At 39.0% G+C, this 26,712-nt stretch overlaps 1 protein-coding gene across 1 annotated transcript; it reads right to left on the minus strand.

Moving 5' to 3' along the window:
• Window positions 1-829: 829 nt before the first annotated feature.
• Window positions 830-22,442, minus strand: LOC146004945 (U-scoloptoxin(01)-Er1a-like). The gene is made up of 3 exons (XM_083144005.1): window positions 22,339-22,442; window positions 10,117-10,296; window positions 830-3,052 (listed from the first exon to the last, which is right to left on the minus strand). The coding sequence occupies exons 1-3, from the start codon at window positions 22,396-22,398 to the stop codon at window positions 2,819-2,821; spliced, it is 474 nt and encodes a 157-aa protein (XP_083000131.1). The 5' UTR covers window positions 22,399-22,442; the 3' UTR covers window positions 830-2,818.
• Between the last annotated feature and the right edge of the window lie 4,270 nt (window positions 22,443-26,712).

Below are 26,712 nucleotides of genomic sequence, written 5' to 3' on the forward strand. Positions count from 1 at the left end.
ATTGTTTAGCAAAGTAAATATCAATGTATGTAGTTAATTTTTCTTTTGGCTTTACCCATTGCAGCCAGCTGGTTACACATTAACGAAAGAAGTGTAAACCATTCATATTCTTCATTGAACATTTGTAATTTTATCTCAGTTGTGATATAAAATTGAAAAGAAATTCATATCGGCCCATTCTTAACTGGTATAAAATGTACCATCAATTTCGTTCCTATCTGATATAAAATGACAAACATTCTTAATATGGAGGCAGATTCCTGTGGATAAGGAAACTGCATGTGTAATGATTTATGAAAATGTTTGCGTTAAACGAACAAAATAGATTGTGGAAGCACATTCGTTAAAATTCTACTACTGTTCTGGTATTGTTTTGTCTATCGTCAGTTGTTCAGTGCCGTTCATAAAAGATAAACTTAGCAAGATATTCTTTGAGTAGCCACTGAATTTCCAAAATGGCGTGCACAGTTTCAGTGTGCTCAACATATCTAGCTCTAGAATAGAATAAGTTCTTAGTACCAACACCACAGCACTTTCACTCATGTGCCCTTAACGGAAAGCATATTTTAGTGTTAGGCCAACTTTAGATGGAAGAATTTTCCCTTAGCATTTTTGCTAGAATAAATGCTTCCAAAAATTCTATAGCATTTTTTTTATAGCAGACAATACTTAACATGGAAGCATTTCATGTAACATTCTGGTTAGCTTTTGCTATTGCAATGTGAATGTTACATAATATATACAGACCAAAAGACATACAAGATGAGCCAGTACGTGGTGTTTACAATTGAAACAACTAATTTATTCTTCCATACATGTACTGTATTCATTGTGAGGTATGTATTTAAGCAGTGCCATTGACTTGTACCTAATACTGTTTTGTAGGAAACATTATTCCTCTTGGTTGAATTGTCATACATTGTTTACATCTCGCTCGTCTGCCCTTACATCTGCACTTGTGACTTAAAGCTTGCTTCTGATTGGTTATGCTATGAAAAGTGCTACGGAAATACGACCGATTCTATCATTGAGAAATACCATGAAATATGCCATAAGATTTTTCACTTTACATGGTAGCATTTTGGTCATGGCACAAATGTTAAGGAAAATGCTTTCATAACGTCACCCATTTTAACCTTTTACCTTCTGTTTTCTTTCTTTTTTTTCAAAACTTGTCCATCCTTCTGATGAAGCCACAAGATGTGGTGAAAATACATGCATGTGCCAAAAGTGAATATTACGTTTGTCAAAATGCATGTGAAAATTAAAAATTGCAATTGACGAAACTTATGCCCATAAGTAGAATACTGAATAACAGACAAGTTTAGAAATTGCATTCCCCCAGTATCCAATTTCTTACTAATTATCACATTATATTTAATTTCCCCAAAATTACATAAAAATACTGCAATAGCATAATTCAGATTACTTACACTTCTTTTAGTTATAAGAAAGCATAAACACCACCAGATCGTACGATAATCATTATCAGACACTATGTTTATTTCCCCATGTGCCCAAACACACATTCAAAACATAGTGTAGCATAAGTATTAGTCATGCTAGACACATTTCAGAAGCTATACTGAAGAACAAAGCAGTGTATCCTCTGAAGCTTGTCTTGTACAGTTAGCTGCAATGATAATACTAGGTAAAGTGCGGTATCCTAATTTCATTAATTTTTCTGTCTTAAGGAACGGAAATGTACTGGAGAGGTTAACCAATATTTTTCATCGTATTTTTGTTTCAATTTTGTAACTTTTCGTTGCACAAAACAAACCGAATGAATATGTTAATTGGAAATTTATATTGTATTATCTTCTTAGCTAATAACTAACACTATGCATGGTATGTTTTGATTACTAAGATCAACCAAATCACTAAAAAGGTGACATTAAGTAAAAGTCATGGGCCCAAATTTTTGTTACATAGGAAGTATCAATCATGCTCATGGAAGGAACAATCTCAAAACATATATAAACTAGCTTTTAAGATTATAAGTATGTCAATATTAGAAGCTAACAGTCACAACGTTATTCCTCATAAAATATGTAACATTAAATTTAACACTGAAGTGACAAGCAACATGTTAATTGAAAATATACCTTAAGATATAGAAGTAACTTTAACACTGGAATGGCACTACATGCCACTTGGGTTTCACTTGGATCAGATCGTATTTTCTACAGTATGTGACATGTCGCCTCAGTTGCACATATATCTCAATGAACTATATGTAAACTAAAGGAAAGTCAAGAGGCAGCCATCTTTGAAACATTTTTTAACGTGACAATATATTACAATTGTTTCAAATCCACTGGCCCATATGTTATCTTCCAATTGCAAAGGTGATGAGAGCCACTACATCTGCATCATCATCTGATGATATCTTGAGAATTAATGTGCCTCATGGTGCTTTGTTATTTTGGTGTGAAAATTCTCTTAATTTTTTATGTTTTCATCATCAATAATGGCTAGCAGTGTTCCAGAATATAGATCTATCCTGTAAGCTAATCAACATACATAATTTTTGTGTAGCAATTGACTTTTTCAAACAATTATAAATGTAAGAATATTACAAAGCACAAACTCCTATGATTCATACCAGTAGAACCGATTCAATTCTAAAAAACTCGCACAAAATGCATTTGAAACCTGGAAAATATTACGGAATTACCTAAAATCATCAGTCTCTGTAAATAATAATAAAACGATATGTTTCAGTGGCAAGTTTGAGTTCATAACCAACATATTTGTTCATATAAAAAGATATCCATGTCTATTCTTCTGCATACAAATGTAGTTTGAAATTTCCACACTAGAACCTAGTTGACCTAGGAGTTTGTTCTTCATATCGTGGCACTGGATTTCCCCATAGGTCGATATAAGGCCCTTTGAAGAGGTTATCGTTGAGTTTGTAGAACTCCCCAGCTCTTCCGCAGTCTACAGTTGGTGCCCACATGCAGGTAAAGTATTCCTGGTTGAATATGGTCATGTTTGGACAAACATGGGTCCCTTCTATTCCTCTCTCCTGATCGCAATGGTGGAATACCTGTAAAAATATAGAAAGCATGGTTAATATTAGTTTTGTCAGTTGCCAGGACTAGCAGCACTACTGTAGCTAATTCATAATAAAAGTTGTGCGAATTACTCACAAATTTAATATATATATATATATATTAATAACTTACGTTTGTGAGTATTTAGGTAACTCCTGCAACGTACGTCGAACTCTCCATAGGTACAGGATATGGGATTGGTAAAAGGTGTATGGTTAAAAAACAATAAAAATCTAAAACCCGTTACAGGTGCATGTCAGACTACCATGCTGTTTCACCGATTAGAAACTGCTCCTTGGAATGTTAAAACTTTAAAACTGTGAATAGCCACGGTCCACATGTTCACACCAATCCTATTTCCTGTACCTATGGAGAGTTCGACGTGGTTATGATTTATACATAACCTAAACGTGAGCAGCCTGAGGAAGGGAGCAGTTGCATCCCGAAACGTCGCAGGAGTTACCTGGATATTCACAAAATGTAAATTATTAATATATACAGAGGTTGTTCACTTTATATCCGACCATTGTCGATTTGGTGCTGCCACCTGGCGTATCATGCTGGAACTATGGGTCTGCTGACGGGAGCAGTGTTGTGTGTGACCTTGTAGGTGTGTGAGTGTTGGTAGTGAATGTTATCAAATGGCGCCAAAAATTAACCGGTATTGGGAGGGTTACGTAATGGCCCTTTTCCATGCTAAGTTTTCATACGTACATTGTGAAACTGTATGAAAAGTACCTGGCGGGTTCCAAATGGAAGAAAGTTGTCACAATGGATGAATCATATGTCCATCTCACTGCTGGTGGTCACATTCGGGTGATCACATACCGTGGCATTGACAGCAAGGGGCACAGCAACATTGTTCGTCAGTGCAGGGAAAGTTTCCCTCGTGGCTTTATGGTTATGATGGGATTTGGATATGAGGGTAAGTTGATGATACACAAGGTGGACAAAAACGTGAAGGTGAATGCCAGATACTTCCAAGACTCCATTCTGACACCTATCTATCGGAGAGACATCCCAAAATTGTATGGAATTGACGCGAACCAGGTGATGATCCATATGAACAAGGCTTCGAGTCATACCGCCAGAACATCACTACGTTTTTATCAGGAAATGGCAGAGGAATTAGGAATTCGTGTCATTCCGTTTGAAGACATTCCTGTGAAAAGCCCAGATGCCAGTCCAATGGATTTTTGCACATTTGGACTGTTGAAACAACGTCTTCAACATTGCTGCCCATGCACCCTGGATGGTCTATGGAAATCTTGCAGGGAGGAGTGGGACCGAATTCCCATGCCTGTCCTGCGCTGGAGCTTGCTGCAATGGAAACTGCAATGCCAGGCAATAGTCCACAATGCTGGGGGTCCAATAGAACATGATCGGTGGTGGCGGCGTGGTATCTCTTAAGATGAGTACCCGTCAAACATGGTCGGATATAAAGCGAACAACCTTCTGTATATACTACCGTAGCTAGGTAAGTTGTAGCTTCACTCAAAACTTGAGCAAAAACTACAATATTGTAGCCATGAATTACTCATCTATCCTAGCATAAAACCCTACAAAGTAGCAAACATTTTATGATGGACAACCTATTGTTAACAATGTGGAATATTTGTAAGAGTAATAAATAAAAAATAATTAAAAATAATTTTTATGTAAAAATGTATTGGGTCGCAGTACCCATCTTCCCCCGTAGCAAATTCGTCACTGGCCTCATTGACTGAAATGTAAACATGAAATTTATAACTGAAATCGGCATCCCCAGTTGACCATCTAAAGATTACTCGGTCATTCCAAGCGAATGCTAGATTGTACACTTGACAAAAGTCTTCCCCTTCCCATACCATACATAGATTGCGTTTATTCTGGTTTTGTACATATTAACTAATTGTGCAATAGATTAGTACCCATAGAATAGTAAGGTTAGGTTAAGTACTATAAGTTTTCTACTAGACATTATTTGTTGCACAGTTTATACACAAAATAGCAATCTACCGTAAATAATATTTTTATTAAAAATGTGGAATATTTAGCTGCCTCGTTTAATAGCTACAAAACATTCACAATATTTTATATTTACCATCGTAACCTTCCTTTTAAAAGTTGACCAAAGGGGAAAAAATGGCAATCGGGTTCATTTTAAGGGTTTAAACTTAGTTGTTGTTTTTTTCAATGCTCGTTCCAGCTTTCATTTGAATTTTTTGTAAAAGGGTGTAGCCTCATCAGCCCCCTCTGTGTACGCCAGTGGATATCAAAGCATTTCGATTGCCGATAATTTGCATTTAAGATGCGGAACGACGCCGTGTTTTATTTGTATCAACTTAGCGGGATATCGCGAGAGGGCGCCGCTTTGAAGAGTTTCAAGTTTTGATGTGCGTGAGACTTGCTTTTTTTCAGTGTAATTTCGAAAATACTTTTAAGAATTATTCCACGGCAGAAATACGTATATATTTGGTTATAAATAAACTAGATGTCCACTTGATTCTTGTGAATGTTGATGAATCTCTGCCATACGAGGAATTTTATTAGATTTTAGAACTGTCATACTGGCCCGGGCAACCTTCTCAATGTGCGCCAAAACTGTCTATTTTATCGTATGTATTGCAGCATCGTTACTTTCGTCAGCGCGATTGAAGAAACCATCGTAGATTGTTGATCATCTGTCGTTTGTAAGTGTAATTATTTATTATATTTACTATTTAGTGTTAACAATAAATTAAAACAAAATTTGTGCGAGATAGGCCATGAACTGTGCACAATAAATCAAGTTTGTGTGCTTCAAAATTTCACCGCACGACGCTCTGCAAAAAAAGTCGATCAAACAACACTTGGCTCGAGTGTGCAGGCTTTGTATTAATTTACCCTACAGATGATGCGGTTTACGTGATTTTTATGAGCATAATTCCATTGACTTTAAATACAATTTCAAGCTTCCGATGAAGCAACGTTTTGTGCATTTATCTGATGAAATATACCAACCAGTAGCGTACGCAGGATTTCATCAAGGGGGGTGTTATTTAGAAAACTTTCTGCAAATTCACATTACCATTGTTTTATTATACTTTAATTATTAATAATAATAAATAAATTAATAATTATTATAATTAATTAATTAGTTTAATTACTACTAATAATTACTACTAATGCGGCTGCTATTTATGAAAGAAATAGAACAAAATTACATTTCTTTTGTTTCTTTGTTACAAAATAATTGTCTAGTCAACGGTTGTATATGATAAGTGAGACATTTTAAGTGTGAAGAAAATCCATAAAAACAAGCAAATATATTAAATTTATTGAAATAATGAAAATATGAAACTCATTCAAGGAGCCGCGCTGGTCTAGTCTGACAACTTCTTGGGATATCCGGGTTCAATTTCCGGAATTGGTTGTAATTTATCCAGCCTTGTCTCCGCACCCAGCCTCATAGCAATGGGTACCTGAGAGCAACCCTGGGGGATGAAGGCTGCCGGAGCATGGTGCTGATCACATCACCTGCAAAATAGTTCGAGATCGAGAATCTTTGGGGCCCACCACACCACTACGTGTGCCTTCATGGCAAGGTGCTATATGCACGGGGGAATTTACATTACCTTTACCTATGGAACTCGCCCAGGATGATGATGATGATGAAGCGCGAGAATACATGTTGCCAAATTCCACTGAGTCTATGTTTTCGTTGAAAAGTAAGTTTATAGACATTCCAACACATTTATCACTTCTAGGTGATTCACAAAGCCCTTCAACATTATTTAATGATGTGGATGTAGACTCAGCATCACTTGAGAGTTCACAAGGGGATGTGAAATCAGTACCGGGAAGAACGTTTGCAATAAGGTCGGCACACTGCGACGAAGCAAGGAATTTTCACAATTCTCGCGAGAGTCACTGCGCGACTTTTTGCAAAAAAAAATTGCAAAATTGAACTTTGCGGCCGCTTAGATTGTGTTTGGAATGTTGTGTTTTTCTTCATGCTGCATGGGAATAATAATTCAAATTATTATTATTATTATTATTATTATTATTATTACTGTCGCAGATCTTTGACTGTGATAAATTAGCCATGTTTAATTTTTTCTACAGCATTTTCCATAATATTTCAAAAGCTCAAGGGGGGGGGTTTAAACCCGGTAACCCCCCCTTGCGTACGCCACTGATACCAACAATTCTAGGAACAGATCGGAAGTGATGAGCAAGTGGGCTGACACCTTCACATAACCTGTACAGTTTCGAAACGGGTAAAACCTGGGGACATTTAAAATATAAGATTGTAATAAATGTTACCCTCCCCTCCCCTAGCTTTTTTTATGGCTATGTTAGTGTTGAAGAGGAATTTGTGAGAGAAAAAAACAACATTTGGAGCCAATGAAATTGAACACTGGTTTATTTGTTCTTTCTGACAGCATAAGACAACCGTAATTGCAGATATTTACGGAAATTCGTAACATGCAAAATGCAAATACAATGAACCCTCATCATCGTACACAAGGGTGCCCCCTCCCCTGAGATTTCTGGAAAGAGTTAATGTAATTCCGAACGGTGAAATTGTATCGATATTTTCTAACAGAAAATATGGTTTTCTGTGACTTACAGGCCGTAAGTTACAGAAATTATTATTTACGTGTCCTTCGACACGTAAATACATGGAACAGATGTACCATGAAGGACAGTAGGTTAAGCGGTGTCTTGACTGATTGATATCTGTGCATTGTGAAAAAGTATAAAAAGAGAAAGAACTGTTCATCAACAAAGTGATATGTTTAATAAAAGGAAGAAAGGGAAATCCAGTTTCTATCTAAATAGTAGACTCTAGTCTGAACTTGTATACAACCCCAAAGTATTTTCAATTCAATTTATGATGTGTAAAGTAGTGGTAGTAGTAATTAATAAAAATAATAACAATTGCATAATCGTTTCTATGACTGCCCCCTGAGAGAAAATCCTGCTGGCGCCCATAGGCTGAGTTTCGTCCGTCCATGTGCGGGGGAAGGGGGCTATACTGCAGGAGGCCTTAGAAAGAGCGTTTCGCGGGCTAACAGCAGACGTCGCCCGCACACTATTGCCGATAAACTTGCCGATACTCTCGTGTCTTCTGCTCCTCAGCCGAAAAAACAGTGCGACGTAGGAAGACGCAGAGGTCACTCACCCTTCCAGAAGGGTGCAGCGAGCTAGCTGTGGCAACCGGGCTCGCTCTTTCGCGGACCTGATTGGTTCTCGCAGACATCCCCCCATATTGTCGTCTGCTGCAAGCCCGCGAGGCGATCTTTCTAAGGCCTCATGGAGTATAGCTAACATTATTGTGTCGCTTTTCTGCTCCTTTTAGCTAATCGCGACGATGAGAATGAGTGATGATACGATGAAATTGAAATCCACTGCAAATCGCACCATGGACCTACCTTCTGCTATATTCTGCATCAAAACATAATTTGAACACTCTCCTTAAGTGTTGCTGTCACACACAAGAGTAATACATGAAATTGTTAATTCTCAGATGTAAAGTTTCATTATGAATTTCCTTTTATTTTGGGCAGTTTCTCTTCCATTAATTATTTTGTGCATATGTCGTGTGCGTTTGGGGGGCGCAATGCTTAGTTTTGGGGGGCTTAGCTCCCCCTAGTCCCTACCTAACTACGCCTATGCCGGCGCCCTTGATCGTACATAGTTCTCAAGTAAAATTGTCGTTCTGTTTCCACTGAAGGTCAGGCCTATTTAATTTCCTACCCACAGTTCAGTGACACATGGCAGGTATAGAACAGGTGTGTTTCGTTATGTGCACAGCTGAAGTTTGCATGCACTCGCAAAAAGGATATCCCCCCTTTCTTACGCTTTTCTTTTTTCCCAAAAAGAAAAAAAGGAATGAAGAATCGGTCATGGTTCAGTGAAATTTCCTGGCTTCAAGTCGGTTTATGCACGCAACGGTGTTGTTAAATGTGACATTCACAAGGACGAACAGACAAAGGTGTTTGGGACAAGATGCAACCATCATGTGATGTACTTACATTCGCCGCTGTGGGAAGGTGCCACAATTAGTTCGGCGTGACGTACGTATAAGAGGAAAATGACCAATCAAATGCTTTGTATTTTTTTGTAACAGGAAACGGGTGTCACACTTTTTACAAGATTTCAAGCAGGGTTAAAAATAAAACTCTGGAACCTCAGATTTAAAAGCTATTTCGGCATGTTTTGGCTTCTAATTTCACGTTTTGATCCGTTCCGAACATGGAGTTAGTTGCGTAGTGCGTGTCGACAGGAACCGTAAGGTGTGGTATGGACCTTTGAGTGTGCCGCTTCATAACTTCGTCCTCATCGTCGCAATGAGCCAAAAGTGTGTAGAAAGCGGCGCTAATAAACAAAAGTAATATTTTACAATAGCGATGTTCTTCGATTCGTTAACCTCTCCTCGCCCAATGAAAAGTATTTTGACTGACTCAGTGCTGTAATTTTGTTATTTACATTTCTTCTCTCATGGCAGTCGGTCTCATCTCGAGGTCATAGACGTAAGAAGGGGCTGAGGGGGGATCGAACCGCTCTATTCCCCTGCAAAATTGTAACTTTCACAGCCTATAGAAGTCAATAAGGCAAACAAGTTTTCTTGATAAGATTTTTCTCCTCAGGCCTCATTTCGACGCTCAAGGAAATAAAATTTATCCTGAATATATGCAACCAAAATTAATGGATTGACTTTGCAATTACTGTAAATAATCAGACAGATTTTTGCTTGCTATGTCTGAAGAGCTTTCATAGTAAAGTAAATTTGCATATATCATACCAAAGTCTGCAACGAGATCGACGTTTTGTTTCGAACTTGTGGGCTTAACTTTTGGGGGGGACAGAATCGAAGAGTTATCATCCCATAAAAATAGGACCGGAGACTGATTTGCTAAATAACTGCTAAATTTGCAGTCATAAATATTGCTCTATTACCTTGCTCAGGTCCCAGGAGCTTAACAAAAGTAACTTGTAAATTATAATAAACCTGAAAATTTGTGGAGGGCAAGTGCCCCCCCTTTGCCACCGCCAATTTACGCCTATGTTACTTCCCCTTCTCTGTTACCTGGCAGTCCAGCTCCTGGTCCGCATAGTACCCTGGCAGTGGCACGTTGTTGCAGCTGAAACTCGATCGAGGGAGGTTCTCTGGGTTGTGCTGGGGGAAGGGGAGCTCCCCCTCCATCATGGCCGTTATGGCCTCCGCCAGGGCCACGGAGTCGTTGAAGTCCACCACCTCTCTCTTGCTCTGGAAAGAAATCATATTATCACAAATAACTTTGTTCGTTCTCACATTATTTAGATATATTAATCATAATCACAGACATCAATTACCAGGCCGGAACACATCAACAATAAGTTTTATTGGACTTTAAGCTTTACATTTGGCTGTTTACGCCCAGCATAGATTTCCAATACATAAATATACATTTTTTTGTATAAATTTCTACGTTTTAAGTTCAAATACATTCTTAAATAACTACTTTCACTCGTTCATTATAAAAGACGAATTTACAATTTCATATTAGCTTGTCTCCAAAAAAGTTAGTGTATATATATATATATATATATATATATCCAATGCGAATATCTGGTTCGTACAATAATGAAGGCACATTTGTGGGAAAGGCACATTAATTTTTGATAATGCTTTGTAGAAAATCTTCTGCGTGAATAGGACATTTCAAAATAATATGATTAGTAATACCCCTTAAATTACCACAGTTGCAATTTGGAGACTTTATAAATGCTATTTTAAATATATGATGATAAGTTACCGCATCACCACTTCTTAACTCCAAATGACGTACTTCAGAGTGTCTTATTTCAGGAACAAGTAAAGGCCTTGAAAGACAATCCCCCTCCCCCCCTCTGCTGAAGTAGTGTGTGTGATAGGTTATGCTCATTCCGCGAAATAGGAAGAGAAACAAGTTTCCTTTCAAGCCAACAATACAGGAAGCATATTCGTTTTGTTCGAAGAGAAGATATATCTTTTCCCTGTCAAGGTTGTGGTTAAAGATATTCAGCGGATTTTTTCCCTCTCCTCCATAACTGGGAAATCGTTCCATTGTGTACAGTTTGCTCGGAGCGTTCAAAGAAAGAAACATGTATGGACCATGCCCCCAATAGATGTTACATCTTTGAAGAGAAAAATTGCTCGTTACAAGCCATAAATTTCCACATTACATCAGAAACTCGCAAAGATCCCATCTGATGAAAGGCAAAGTTCTTGAAATGAGCCGTTTCGTGTGAAATCGAGTGGAGGAAGTAATGAAACAAAAACCGTTGCAGAATGGTTCTTGAAGCTCGATTCGCTTTTGGATAAGGTTTACAAACAGTTGGCCGTGTGCAAGAGATATGGGAGGAAGGTTATGAACGCTGTTGGACTTCCTACTTCAGTAGTGTAAATATTCGTGACCCTGAGCTATGGTGCGAACAAGTGCAGCAGGCTGATTGCCAAGTAGATGCCGCGGATTGTTTTCGGCTGAATGAGTTTGAATGTAAGCAAAAATAGGAAAAAAGACAGAAACAGGTAGAGAGAAAACAGCAAGAAATGAAGAAGAGGAAAAAGAGATAGAGAGAAAGACAGAGGAAGAAAGAAAATAAAAATCAAACAGGAAGAAAGATATAGGGAGAAGGAAAAACAGAAGAAGAAGAAGAAAGAACGAAAACAGCAATGGAAAAGGCGAACAGAGGAACAAAACAACGACAAAGGCAAACAGAGGAAGAGAAGAAAGACAGACAGATAAAGAAAACATTCAAAAAGCCGAACAAAGAAAGAAGAGGAAGAAAGCAGTGAAAAAGGCGAACAGAGGAAGCAAATAAAGAAAGAGATACGAAAGGAAACTGAAAAAAGCGAACAGGGGAAGAAAAGTGAGGAATCAATGACAACTTTAGCAGCCGTGACCAAAAGGCGTGACCTCAATCCCACCCAAATGGAAATCTCTGACAACTCTACTGACGATTCGTACCCAGAAACTACGAATTCGAAGCACGGTACGCTAAACACTCCACCACGAAGCCTCGCTTATTCCTGCGGTTTAATTGGTGAGAATGAGGAAGCATATTTAACGCACTTTACGTTGTATATGTGGATAAGATTACATGTACTATTTTATCTCCACGTAAACTTACACGTGCAGTGTGGCACATATGAGGGAACTTCAAACCATGAAAGACGATGAGTCACTGGTGACGTAAGATGTGATTAAGTCCATGAGCATTCAAGGTGTTTTCTGACGTTCGGTGCACGGGAACGCAACTGTTTTGGGAAATGACAACGAATTACTCGCCACCGACACTTTGCTCAATGCATGGCCGTGTAGAATAGAAAAGGGTTTAAGAGAGGGGTCCATAAACCTCCCATTGGTTCACTAAACATTTTGCACTAATTGTCAGTATCTGAAAATTGAATACTGCATTGATCAAAAATTGATTAATTGATTTGGTTTATTTTACTTCGCATTGATTGATTGATTGATTTAGTTTATTTTACTTCGCGTTTTTGTGCCTCTTGGCTAATTTGCGAAGATGGGGATGAGTGATGAAATGATGAAATTGATGAATGGACATTCACAAACAACCAAGCCCGACCGGGATTCGAACCCGGGACCCTTGGCGTCGCAGCGCTATTTTACTTCGCATTTCTGCCACTTTTGGCTAATCACAAAGATGAGGATGAGTGATGATATTGACGAAGGGACACTCACAAAGAATACCCATGGCCAGGCCGGGATTCGAACCCGGGACCTATGGCGTCGTAGCTCGCTATGTTAAACATTGGTCGAAGGAGTACACATACAAATACAGGCCTATTACTTCGGTGGTATTTGAAGAGGGGGGATAAGGGTTTCTTTTGAGTGTCCCTTCATCAATTTCATCTAATCATCGCTCATATCCGTTGCTGCGATTTGCCGAAAGTGGAAGATAAGCGACCCAAAAATACAAAATACATCCCACCAACCCCACCCCAGATGGAGAAGGCACGAGTGGTTCGGAACCAACTTCAAACTGTAGGTCCAGTCCCGATTAGCCTTACTGTGCATAAAGTGGACTTAAAACACCAACTCAACTGAATAAATCTCTGCCATTAGTCGGTATCTTGTGTATGACGTCACCATGAACAAATCATACAATAACTGTTTTTATTAACAACTGACTGTTCAGAGCAGTCACATTTATAGATGCCTTTCTTTACTAAATAACAATCATGTAAATTGAATAGGGTGTTCGTTCGAGGGTTCCTCTCTCCAGTGTGTTACGCTCGAGTGTACAGTGGGATCCATGATTATTACCGTGCAAATTGTCCATCACCATGTTCGTGCACTTTATTTGACCCAATAAGAGCTTCAGGAATTAAACGAAAACTCAAAACAAGCTGTTGACAACTTCTGCACCAGCATACATAAAAATCCATCGCTTAAAAACACATAGGATGAAAGAGAAAAATTTATGAAAATAGTCATGGACAATTTGACACATACTGTAAAATATGGTAGTTTCAGCCCAAAAACCACAGACAAATTACTGTTATATGTGTACTATTGGGCTTCGAGTGTATACCGCTCGTTTTGCCTGTTCGAGCGTTATTCGCTCGAGCGAAGAAGCTCTCAATTACGTACGCCATCTAGCGTTCTTGCATGTTCCGCGCCTGGGGCGAGCGCCTTCCCAATCTCCGCAAGGTCATGATGAGAGTGAGTTCATGCCTTCGCCTGCGTTGTCCGCATCGTAGTCCTTCGGCCGGTGATTAACGATCCTCGCAGGAGGAAGCAGCCAGCAGCCGCGTGACCTCAGGTCAACCGATTCCGCTTTCAGCTTTCCTTGTTCCTTCCAACACAGTTTCGTCGCAACAGCTCAGAATCACACAGGCGGGAATGGTATCTGGCAAGGTCTCGACTCCATTTGTAAATTCGTGTTTCGTTCTCAAACTCGTCTCCAAAGTATAAACCAGGGTTGTTCAAAATCCAGGAACCTATTAATTCTAATGGGTACCGCTGTAGGACTGGAACCTTTTTCCTCGCACAATTTAAATTCGGTACAAGTTGCGTATTGTTTCATCGAAAAAAGGTTCGTGGACCGTATTGAAATACTTTACAGATAAAAAGGTTCCTTACGGTCCGGAACCCATTTACGCTTGCTGATTTTCTCTCCTGGACCGGAATTGAATTTATTTAAAATTCCTGAACCTTTAAGAGCCCTGGTATAAACATTATTTACAGCGTGTCAACTGACCCAGCATTAACGAATATCGACAGTCGGCTAGGTCTACATAGGGGTCCAAAGTGGCATAACTCCATTCAAGACAGTTTTGAGATAGAGACACATTTAAGTAACTTAGTACAGTGGGATCCATGAGTATTACTGTGCAAATTGTCCATGACTATTTTCATTTATTTTTCTCTTACATCCTAAGTGCCTTTAAGCGATACATTTTTATGTATGCCGGTGCAGAAGTTGTCAACAGTTTGTCTTGAGTTTCATTTTAATTCTTGAAGTTCTTATTGGGTCAAATAAAATGCACGAACATGGTGATGGACAATTTGCACGGTAATACTCATGGATCCCACTGTACAATGTTTAGCTGTTGCAGTACAAACATAATGGCGCCTCTATGAGCAAGAATTTGAAACTTTGGATATACTTACTTACAGCACTAAAATGGTCATACTTCACACTTCTAAGTTATATATGTAACTCAATTGTCATGAAAAGTGGAGTTACCTCACTCTGAATCCCTCATATAAAGATGGATGTGACTACTAAAAGAATAAGTTAATACAACCCCTGTATTAAGATTTAGGTACCTGATTTCGGTATTTGTTGCATACTGGTATTCTGAAGTTAGTGAATAGCAAAACTACAGAATGTACCGAAGAAACCGGAATTCGGTATTTCCAATGCCGGTATGAGTTTCGATATATAGGTATTTTCAGGAACGGACCTCTGTGGTGGAGTGGTTATCACAGCGAGCTACGAGTCAGTGGTCTCGGGTTCGAATTCCGACCTGGACATGGGTGTTCTTCGTGAGTTTTCCTTCATCAATTCCATCATGTCATAAGTCATCCTCATCGTCGCGATTAAGCAAAAGTGGCAGAGTAGCGAAGTAAAATAAACCAAATCAATCAAAGATATTTTTAGGGGCCCCGTCACGAAATTCCTGGTACGCCAGTGTTTACGAAAATATTTGCACCGGAACTTTTTGCGACTCCAAAGTTGTGGCATGTTAGCAAGTCTCAGACTACAGTTCCTCATTACAGCCTCACGAGAAGAACCTCACTCGATTTTTATGCCCTCAACTTTTCAATGTAGTTTTTTTTTTTTGCATATCCTGGCATTATCTTTCGTTACGTAATGGTTCCAATAGCTCTTAACAAGCGCTGAAATGTACTGGAAGAGAAAGAGAAGACGGAATAAAAACTATTATGCTGATTTTTCACTTTCAGCGTGATTGTTTGAAAAGCGCAAAGGTCACGTTTCTTTCGGTGGGGGGGGGGGGCAATTACGCAATTGCACGTAGGTGGGCAAGCAGAATCGTTTTCGAAACAAAGTGTCACGACTTGAAATTTCCATCAAGGTTAGACAACACAAATTGCTCTATCGTTCTTCTAAGGCGCCAAAAGCAATCGAAAAATTATAGCGTCGGTCGTTGAGTTGTGGATCAAATGACCCAGGAATTTTCTAAATGCCAGTGGAAATAGTTTTGTATTAGCATGCAATGTTCATTTGGACTTTATCCATTGTCTAGTGCAGTGGTTCTCAAAGTGTGCGTCGCGGCGCCCTGGGGTGCCACGAAATGTTCCAATATTTTCACCACACTAACTGAGTGTTGCAAGAAGTAGATAGATAGGCCTATATTCTGACTTGGGCGCCGTGGATCTTGAAACACGGGCGCCGTGGAACGAAAATGTTTGGGAACCCCTGTTCTAGTGATTTTACGGATTGTTATTCTAACATTGTCCCACATCGTGGCTGTGCGGTCAAGGCATCAGGGGCGCGCGCTGGTTCGAGTTTCCCGGGGGAAGCGTAACAACTTTTCTCCTGAGATTTCGGCCTGCGTATGGGACCGGTGGCCACCCACCATCGTAAGGAAATTGGGGAGCTACGAATGAGTAGCTTAGCCCGGTCATAGAGAACATACAATGACTGGGAGTTCGTCGTGCTGACCGACTGGTTGGATGATCTGTTCCCTCGGTAGGTGGGGAGTGAGGTCGGTAGGAAGGCCCTGGCCCTCACGGACTGTTACGTCATTATTTATTTATTCTAACACTTCGTTTCTAAGCCCCGCGACAGGTTAACTTTGCAGCAACTTTTCACATATATAGACCCAAACGTACGAGCAGAATATAGTTCCGCTGCAATCTTACTCACTGTCTGTGATGTGAATAGCTCGGCGGTTGAAGCAAGACTAGCACGGGTGATGCTGAGCGCCGTTTTCGCGTGTATTAATACATAAAACCTGCTGCAAACTTAACTTGTCGCGGGGCTTAGAGAGCACCTCTTCTCTCGTCTTCAGGTGAAGTAATTTATTTTTGTCGGTGGTGGGAATCGAACCTACGACAAACTGTGATTTCACTACAAGTCCGGTGCGCTACCCAAATACCCCACAAGCCATAGGCGTAGCTACGGGCTGCTTTATCAAAGAGAATTAAATACAGATATTTCAATAAGAGAGAAAATAAGAGGCAGTTTATAAGAAGTTGAAAATGTCATTACTTGGTACAAACGTGTGCATTATCGCTGATGAACCGTGTGTCTATAGTTTTTCGATTTTTTGGTGTCAGTGGTGAAGGAAGATATTTACTGCATTCTACTCTGTACTGCACCGCCTTTCTTCTATACCTGTCACAAGCTGCACGTGTGAGAGAGAGCTTTCTCCAAGCTTACCCAAGTTAAAACTAAATTAAGAGCAACTCAGAAGCAGGATAGATTGGAAGCCCTGCTCTTGCTATTTGTGGAACAGGAAAAAGCTTTGTCTATTGATGTAAATGAAGTTATTGATGAGTTTAAGAACATTGTACCTTTTGACAGACGTCTCTTGTTATAGATGACGTGTATTTTGATGTATTTGTTTGTAACATTTATGAACATTGTGTGTGTGTGTGTGTAATTTCTATGCAATTTGATTTTTTCTACTACATATATTCAGAAATTTTCAACACTGTCATTTAATGAATTTATATTCCTTTACAAACACCAGTGCAGTTAAAGAGCCAAGTGATTGTGTTGCAAAATATGCTATTAAAAAGGTACAAGACCTCATTTTTTTTTCATTGTGCACACCCAAATATAAAGTTCTAGCTACGCCTATGCCCACAACGCCTTCAGCGAGTAAGTCTTCATTCTAATCTTATCTCGTTTTCGGTGTCGACTCGATTAATCTTTTACCGGTTCTTTCAACGTAATTTCCTACGGCGTTTTTCTTTTTTCAAAGAAATTACGAGGTTCCTGTGAGATAACCTTGGACCGAGTCGAGATCAAGGACTCGGGACGTTTATCCTGGTCTCCCATCAGCAGAAATTGCGCGGCCCATGGGAATCCCTCGAGGAGGCTGTGGGAACAGCCGTCATCGTGTCTAAAGAAGTTGAGAAGAAAACATGTGCGTCGCCAGAAAGTTTCGTAGGAGGGGGGGCGGTGCACTGAAAAAACTTAAATTGCACTAATATTTATTGTTATTAACTATATTTTCTCTTGTACAAATGTTTATTGTTCTTTAATTTCTGTAATTTACCTATCACTGATAATGTCAGGATAGTGACTAACCTGTATATACTTATCTTGTAAGGGATGTTACTATGGCAATTACGAGTGTGTTTTGTCTTGACTTTGAAGTTCGGGCTTGGTTTTTGAATAGAGTGATCAAGTTGAATTATAAGAAGTTTAATTTCTTTGAGTGAAATGGATTATATGTTAGGCATATAAGTATTTAGTTTGCAAAGAAGTAAAATCGACTTCCTTTTTCTTAGTGCAAACTTAACTTTGATTTTTATTTGACGAACTAACAGAGAGATATTACCCCATACCCTAAGAGACATCACGCGAATGCTTTCGAGTCTTTCATGTTAACTTATTATTTTCCCTTTTAGTTAAATCATGTTCTTTTGACTAAAGAACGTGTCATGTTAGATGAAAGCACCTAGTTATGGAATACCAAGCAAATTCAGCTAACCATATGCATATTTAAGTGACAAAAATATATATTACACGTTCATATGTTTCTTTGAGTATCCAACACAACAGGAACGAGAAAAAATTGAAATGGTAAATAATGTAAAAATTCGATCCTACGAAAATGTGCTTCAAAATCCATAACTCTGAGGTAAATTCAAGTAAAGAAACTAGGAGGTATCCTGTTTATGACAATCTACAAAACTTATCTACAGGATTTTCGGGGGGGGTTAAAGATATCCTGCTATTTTATATTACGAACCTATTCCATATTTAGGTACTTTCCTCTAGCAATAATATGATCATTCTTGTAATAATTATTATTATACAATAGTAACTATTACAAACTAAATTTTATAATAATAATAATTATTATATCCCTTGGGGAGACTCTTCTACTAGATTTACCAGATGAATGAAATATTTTTCCTACTTTCTTTTTACATTTCACGCAATTAGTGTAAAAAAAAAAAGGTAAAGTGTTCCCCTGTGCATAGCACCACGCCATGAAGGCGTATAGGGGGTGTGGGGGTAACGCAATTAGTGTACTGAATTGTATCGTTATTCTATTTTGTTATTAACTTTTACCTCCGTGGCAGAGTGGTTAACACAGCGTTGATTGATTGCTTGAGTTTTTGTTTTTAAGTTCACTTTATGCACAGAAAGACTAATCGGGACTGGACCTACAGTTTAAAGTGGGATCCGAATCACTATCCCATACAGCACAAATCTCCCAGGGATATCCACTGGATATCAACAATGTCCAGATCAGATCCATGGATATTATGGATATCCATTGAATGTCCATTAGATATAAATTTCTGGATATCCATTGGACGTCTTAGGATATCCAGAACTGGACATCTAAAACTCGACAAATTCTTGATATCTAATACACAGCCTAAGCGTGTGTAGAACTGCTTGTAAGAAACATTGTCCAATTCCGAATATCTAATACGTCGCCAGATCTCTTACAAAACTGAATATCCAAAACACATCCAATTCTGGATATCCAAAACATATCCAGATCTTGTCCAAAACTGGATATCCAAGATTCATACAATTCTGGATATCTAATACATGTCTAGAACTGATCCAGAACTTGTTATCCAACAATGAGCATAAATAGGATATGTTTCAAATATTAGAAATTGGTAGGAGTGTGCGGGATCCCGAAAAGTCGGGGACCGGGATCGGGAAAGAAATTTCCCGTCCCAATCCCCACTTCGGGAAATGAATTCAAGACTTTTCGGGATCCCGAGCAGTCCGAAAATACCGAATGGTCATTTTTAAAAGTCGTTAATTCTCGACGTTTTCTGCATTGTAAATGTCAGGAACTTATCGAAAATTGTTCGTTTTTGTACCAGAAATGCGAAAACAATCACTTAAAGTGAAAATGACGTGTAAAATTCGAGATTTCCAGAGCTTCGGGAAATTTTGAACATTTCCCATACCGAAAATTTCCCGACTTTGTCGCGAAATTACGAATTATTCCCGTCCCGAATGTCGGGATTTAAAAAATTTCCCGTCCCTACCCAAAAAGTTCAATCCCGCACACCCCCAGAAAATTGTCATAGTATTCCCGTTGTGTATACTTTTTATATTTTATCTTGCAATTGAAACAATAATTGCATTGAAGCATTAGCGTTTCTAAACTTATTTTCTTGTTCTATTTAGTGATTTAATATTTTTCTTCTTAGAATCAGAAAATTTCGATTTAGTCTTACTAAACGCTACAATACAACCGAGACTAAAATCGAGAAATTCCTACTTAGCTCAACCGGGAAAACCTGTTCCTTATATACTGTATATTTAGCATAGACAGTAGCTATACACATCATTTTCAGTTCGTGTGTTCTACGCCTGAGGCCTGAGTGAATCAGAAGCTTGTGATTGCTTTCCTTGTTGGTGAGCGTCTTGTTATTTGCTACTATCAGCGATTGAAACTTTTTAAAATCTTAGAATAAGAAACGCTACAATACATTGCATACAAGAATCGGGCCAATGCTCGCTTATAGCATCACAAATCTCCAAGGAATATACCCAGATAGCACACAAGCTGGCGGAAGAGCTTACGATAGCAAGCTTCATATGTCAAGATGGACGCAAGCTTGAAGTAATTATGTGGTACTTAGCGTGGGTGGGTACATTTTAAAAATATATAACAATAGAGATAATCATTAGATATAAACAATAATGACAAAATGAAATTAAAACCGAAATACAGTGTTATGAAGTGGATTGTGGATACATTATGATGTTCATGTTACCCGCAGTCGCTAAATGGCACTCGCAAAATGTAAAAGAGAAACTGAAGTTTTCGTAACACAAATAATGGTATATTTGATTATGAATATAATAAAAAATTGTGTTTTAATACCCTTCGAAAGATATGTGAATATTAAGCTACAAGGATGAGAAGAATATGTTTTGCCTTGACTCGTCTCCCTCAACAGGTCGCTAGGTGCCGTGGCTTGCCGCGAGTTGATAGCTTCCTGGAGATGAGGCCTTGCTCGAAGAAAAGGTTTAGTTCGGTTAGTTCATATGAACTTTCCAGCCTGCTCATTACCAGTGCGTAGTTACAGATCGGTTATTTCATTCAACTATCCAACATGACTAGTGCCTATTTTAAGGGGGAGCAAGACAATTAACAACAAACATTGGTGGTTGACTGTTGCATGCATCCTTTCATGTCGAAATAATACCCAGATGAGATCAAAAATTGTCCTTTTCGTGATCATACGATATCCAAAGTACGTACAAAAAAGTCTAAATCAAAGCATAATGTCCAGATTACGTCCAAAACATGTCCAAAAGTGATCCCAAAATGTCCAAAACATATCCATTTCTGGATATCTTTTGGATATCACGTATGCGGACAAATAGATATCCAGTGGATGTCAATTGCACATTCCTGGATATCTTTTGGACATTTGTGTCATGTGTGGGGTGCCATGTGCCTTCACCGGGTATATAACCCGTGCAGGCACGTAGCCAGGGGAAGGAGTAAGGGGGCTGAAGCCCCCCCTACCGAAATGTTACAAACGTCTAACGTAACTGTTATTTTCATTGTTTGAGTTTGAGTTGCTGTTTTAAGTCCACTTTATGCACAGTAAGGCTAATCGGGACTGGACCTACAGTTTAAAGTGGGATTCGCACCCGATACCCCTTCATTACAAGGCAATTATTTTCATTGTTAATAACAGAAATAAAGTTATAACCACAGTAGAAACTGCATTACATCGAAAAGAGTTTAGTGTATAATAGAGGAACCAGGTGATATTTTTATATTCTACCATTTAATCCAAAGAAAATGTGGATCCACAGCTTCCAAAACTTATAGTTTTCTATGTGAGAGATCACAGAATATAAACTTTATGAGTAAAATTTACCACTAACTTTCTTTTTAACGATTGCGTAAAAGGTAATAACAAAATACAATAACTGTGATTTTCAGTACACTAACAGTACAAAATATAAGAAAAATAATGGACAACAATTGTGTTAGATATCACTGATAAGGTGGATCGAGTAGAAAATTCTCTCCATTTATGTAATAATAATAAATTTAGATTGAAATTGGTATAATTTTAGTAACTTATAATAGATTTTTTTTATAAATAACAATAATTATTATTTGTACTAATCAAGTTTTATCAGTGGCCTGCCCCCCCCCTACAAATATTTCTGACGACGCCGGTGCTTATGAGGGATGAGCCCCCACTGAAATAAAATTCTGGCTACGGGCCTGAACCCGGGAGACCTCGATTAGAAGGCGACGACGTTACCACTACGCCATCGGGGAGGCCACCATCCCATCCTGCGCCACTGCTTGCCAATATATCATCCCCCTCTTTACACTCGATTCAAACACCGGCTGGATTCCCTGCTCAATCACGAAATGAAGGGTTTTGACACAAATAGCACTCACAAAGGACACACGGCCGGGATTCGAACCCGGGATCCGTGACGTCGTAGACCGAAGTGCTAACCATTACGCCACGGAGGTCGTCGAAATAATTTTAACCCCGGAAGCGACACACTAGGAGAAGAACGAAAAGTAATTTCAGCGCTCGCTGATAAATCTTAGAAACAAGAAGCACAACGAATGTGTCAGAGGACTTACCACACTCTTGGGCGACGCGTGCAGGACGCACATGATGAGGACGACGAGGAGATACCACATGGTTGCGGAAGGCGAGAGTGCCGATTGGATTTTGCACAAGAGTCCGCGACTCCTTTATAGCCGCAGGGGGGAGGGGCCCCCCTTGTTTCCAGCCGACTGCGTGCTTCCGAAGGCTCATCTTCAGCCGGGGGCTCTCAAGGCCTTCTCTCCTGGAGTTGCACCTTGGAAGGAAAGCATCTTGCCTCTGCCAGCCTGCGTGGTCTAGCGGTTAGCCTGTCAGGTGGTTATGACTCTTCCATGTGGTACACCCTGGATTGCATGTTGCAGGCTTACAACACTCTGGCGCCAAGGGCGTGTCCACGGGGTCCGAACACCTCCCCCCCAAATTCCTTTCTTTTTTTAAAAAGAATGCTATGGTATATTCAGCATACTTTCCAATGAGACACTTGATGTGGCAGGTATAAAAAATTCTCTCTGTGTGCATGGTTTGTGGATTCTGAAAATAGCAACCACTAAAAGTAGAGATACACCAGCTGACAATCTGACTTCAGTTAAATGGAGCTGTCCGAGTGAGCCATCCCAAGCAAATGATCTTGTAGCCGCAGTTAAAAAGGGGACTTTCTTAATTGTACTCTGTGAAAAGGTTTTCAGTTTTACTATACAGTTGTCAAAGTATTTAGAGCCCTCATCGCAATTTAGCCTCTGCTCTTTCTTACCCAAGAGACGTCACAGAACTGCTTCAGTGACTTCGGGAGATTTCAGATGAATAGTTCAACCAAATATTTCAAACAGCTTCTGAAAAGTGTCAACAGACATTCAATTCTCAAGTTACGATTCCAAGAATTTAATATATATATATATATATATATATATATATATATATATATATATATAGTATATATAAAGGGGGGACGCGCTATTGGCCTTGGAGGATGGGCACCCACGGCTGGAGCCCCCCAAATGTACTTTCTGGATACGCCCTTGTCTGGCGCCTGGACTCGCAGACGTGCTGTCCATATGTGCTTGTGATTTCATATTCGCGATTAGCAAAAATTTCAGAAAACCGAAGTAAAATAAAAATCAAGGCATGAATGTTAGGTAGATTTCAGACCGAAGCAACAAGCGACACATGTCGTTTGGGGACAACTTAGTCAACAGTAACATTTCACACCCTACCGGTATGACAGGTCTCACAAGCTTGCGTTCGAATGGTACCAATCAACGTTTATTAAGTTTATATGAAAATATGCCAATGAAACTGAACACTTCTAGAGACTTGCTTCGAAATTGGGCTGATGCTTGAAATCTTTGGTAAACAATAAACACAACGACGTTATAGTTACGTCACAGCGTAAAGAATAAAAGTAACTGTATAATAAGTAACGCTGTGTCTAGGCGTCCGAAATTGGGGCTCCAAATTTCATTCTAAGATTTATTTTCAGTTTAATATAGCAAAAGAAAACTGTTCAGCTTTCGGAAAATTCTCGCCTGTTTTCATCTGGGCCTATTTCAGGAAAGGGCCTAATGCTGCAGCATCAATAGTACCCACCTTAATCCGGCCCTGACTACAACCACAACATGCTTTGTAATTTAAAAAGAACAAAGTTTGTTGAAGAGATGTAGTATTGTATCTTACAAGATAGGAAATAATTTTTAACAGCAATCCTAACGAAAGAAAGATGTTATTTGTAGAGACTGCTGCCAGTTGGAAAGTAAATGCGGTTTTCCATTCAGATTAAGATTTGCCTGTTGCATGAAATAACAGGGGCTTCAGAAAGGGAGGGCAAGGGGGGCCGTGGCCCCCCTGGAAAATGAAAGTCAACCAAAAATTATGTATTTCACACATATAATTTCATTTTAGCCACAATAAAATATGTTAATTATTGCATGAACATCATACATTCAAATTTAAGCAATGTTTTTTTTTAGGAAACAACACTATTTTTGGAGAGAATGTGCCTTGTTTGCCCCCCCCCCTGGAAAAAAATACCTTCCTTGCCCCTCCCTGGAAAGAATCCTGCGGACGTCCAAGTGCAATAATAGAAGTTTCATTTGAATTCCTGATATTCGACGATATAGTTTTAATAAGTCAACGTAATGTGACACTGTAAAGTTGTATTTCGTTTTTTTAAAAAAATAGGTGCGGAGGGGGTGAAGAAAATTAAGGGGGGCGCAAGCAAAGACAGAAGAGAGTATGGCAGGGAGAAATAGAAGGGGAGGGAGAGAGAAATATACAGTGCGTGTGTGTGGGTGAGATTTGAGAGAGTGAAAGATTTTTGCATTCCACAAGTACCTATACCCTTCGTGAAAGAAATCTGTATTCTCTCTCTACCCCATTCTCCTCTAATCCATGAGAGAACTCCATAAACCACGAAAGAAGCATTGAGAGCTAATTTTTATGGAGAACGAAATTGAAAAGAAAACGAATGCAAGACTAGGCAACCGCGAAAGAACGAATAATACGCGAAAATATTCGCTTTCGCGCTAATCGCGACTACCTTACTCACAAGCGCCCATTCCTTAGCCAGAAATGCAAACATGGACCAAGAAAGCAATCCACGTGAGCGATATTCGTGATCCTTCAAGGACCTGTCTTCGAACCAGCAGAGGGAGAGAGGAAAAAAATTAAATGCTTAATTAGCAAGGGATTCGTGTGATTGCATTCGGTAAATTTGCTTCCCGACTACAGCGAGCGTTGACCTTGGTCTTGCATCTTCTAATTCCCTGGACCGGAAGTGAGGTGGGATTCCAGAGAACCCTTTTTTCTTGTTGTGATGCTCCAAACGCTGCGTTGTTTTTTTGTACAGGAAACATTTGGTGAATCTGTTGCAAGATGGTTTCCGTTCCCACGATGGTGGAAAGAGAAACAAGAGGTTAAGTCACTGCACTTGGTCGTAGCGAGAGAAACGAGGCAAGATAAGTCTTCGTCTCGTCTCGAAACTCGAGTGTCCCTCGCGCTGCTCGTATCATACGCGTCGTGGCTAGGGATAGACAATATCGAAAATTTGATATCGCAATATATTGTAAAGAAAATATCGTCATCACAGGCGATACGATACGATATTTTCCCCGTATCGTGATATCAGCGATATATCGTCTCCATGATATAGTATAGTGCATGCAGAAAGCATTGCAAACTCATAGAAGTAAAATAATCCACACGAAAATCCAGCGTTGTTACAGGATTCATTACGTAAGGTAAAACAACGGCCAATTTATAGTATGGGATACGCTGCCGCAAATCACGTCTCACTTTAAACCCAATGCTCTTTCTTTTGTACTTATTGCTTGACCTTTATGGTTAACTCATTGCACCAGTAATCATTTCCCATAAATTTGGCTTCTTTCTTGCATGCGAATTGAATATATTTTACTTGCATTTTTTAGACAAAATGATATAACATGGTAATGTATATTTCTAAGGTTTGATATAGATAGGAGTGTATTTGAAATTTGTTTATAGATTTTATGTAAATTGTATCTTATGTAAATAAAATATATAATGAGCATAAACAGCCATATGCAATGCTGTAAGTCTAATAAATATATTGATGATGATGATCAAAACAAGACAAAGAAAGTTCGTAAATATATTGCGATTGGAAACTGTGACAAGCATCCTAATAACGATTTTTGTTCCGCCAAATACAGTGCACATCGTAAAATAACTTGGTGAAATGGAAAGGCAAGATAAGTGTGAACATTTTGTAGGAATATGCATTGTAACTTTCAATGAGCTTAGAGATTTGTGTACATAATGATATTTTATAAGATTGGTTATTTTCTAAAAATAATCATGCGAACAGCAAGGAAGTAGTGCCACTTTCAACATGGCGAGTTCTATCATTACCTTCTCAATCTGAAAGCCTCATGGCTTGCTCCGGTCACGTGACTGATCGTCATCAACTGGAGGCGAGATAGCCGCCACGTCTGATTTTCTTCTTCGGAATCAATGATGGACCTTTTTAGTGAATATGGAATTGTAATGCAAATTTAGGAACTGTAATCGAGTTTACATGACTTGTAAATATGCTTAAATGTGCAAGAGGTATGGTGTATAAGTGTTGTGTGCTCAATTACAGAGGCAATTATGATGAAAAAGTAACGTTCACATTTCTTCAAGATGTTGCTGAAAATGAGAAATGTTTAGGGCAATTCCATGTGATTCGATCCCTACGAAAAGATACAAGTTAAGTAACAAAGGTTTTATGCTTATAAATAAATAAGAGTTATAGTTCATGACGTAAACATTTCATGTGTACGGGATAGGCATCTAATATACTCTTAAACGTGGTCATGTCAACATTTGTTGTTATTAGAAATATCAAATAATTTACCCTGAATTACAAACGTTTAAAATATTACGTTCGTGTC

Source organism: Lepisma saccharinum, chromosome 22, assembly GCF_977018435.1.
Source record: "Lepisma saccharinum chromosome 22, izLepSacc3.1, whole genome shotgun sequence".
Lineage (NCBI taxonomy): Eukaryota > Metazoa > Arthropoda > Insecta > Zygentoma > Lepismatidae > Lepisma > Lepisma saccharinum.

Coding starts and splice junctions, on each gene's coding strand:
- LOC146004945 (XM_083144005.1), bottom strand. CDS start 22,398: ATGTGGTATCTCCTCGTCGTCCTCATCATGTGCGTCCTGCACGCGTCG. Junction 10,297..22,338: donor ACGCGTCGCCCAAGAGTGTG/GTAAGTCCTCTG, acceptor ATTTCTTTCCAG/AGCAAGAGAGAGGTGGTGGA. Junction 3,053..10,116: donor ACCAGGAGCTGGACTGCCAG/GTAACAGAGAAG, acceptor ATATTTTTACAG/GTATTCCACCATTGCGATCA.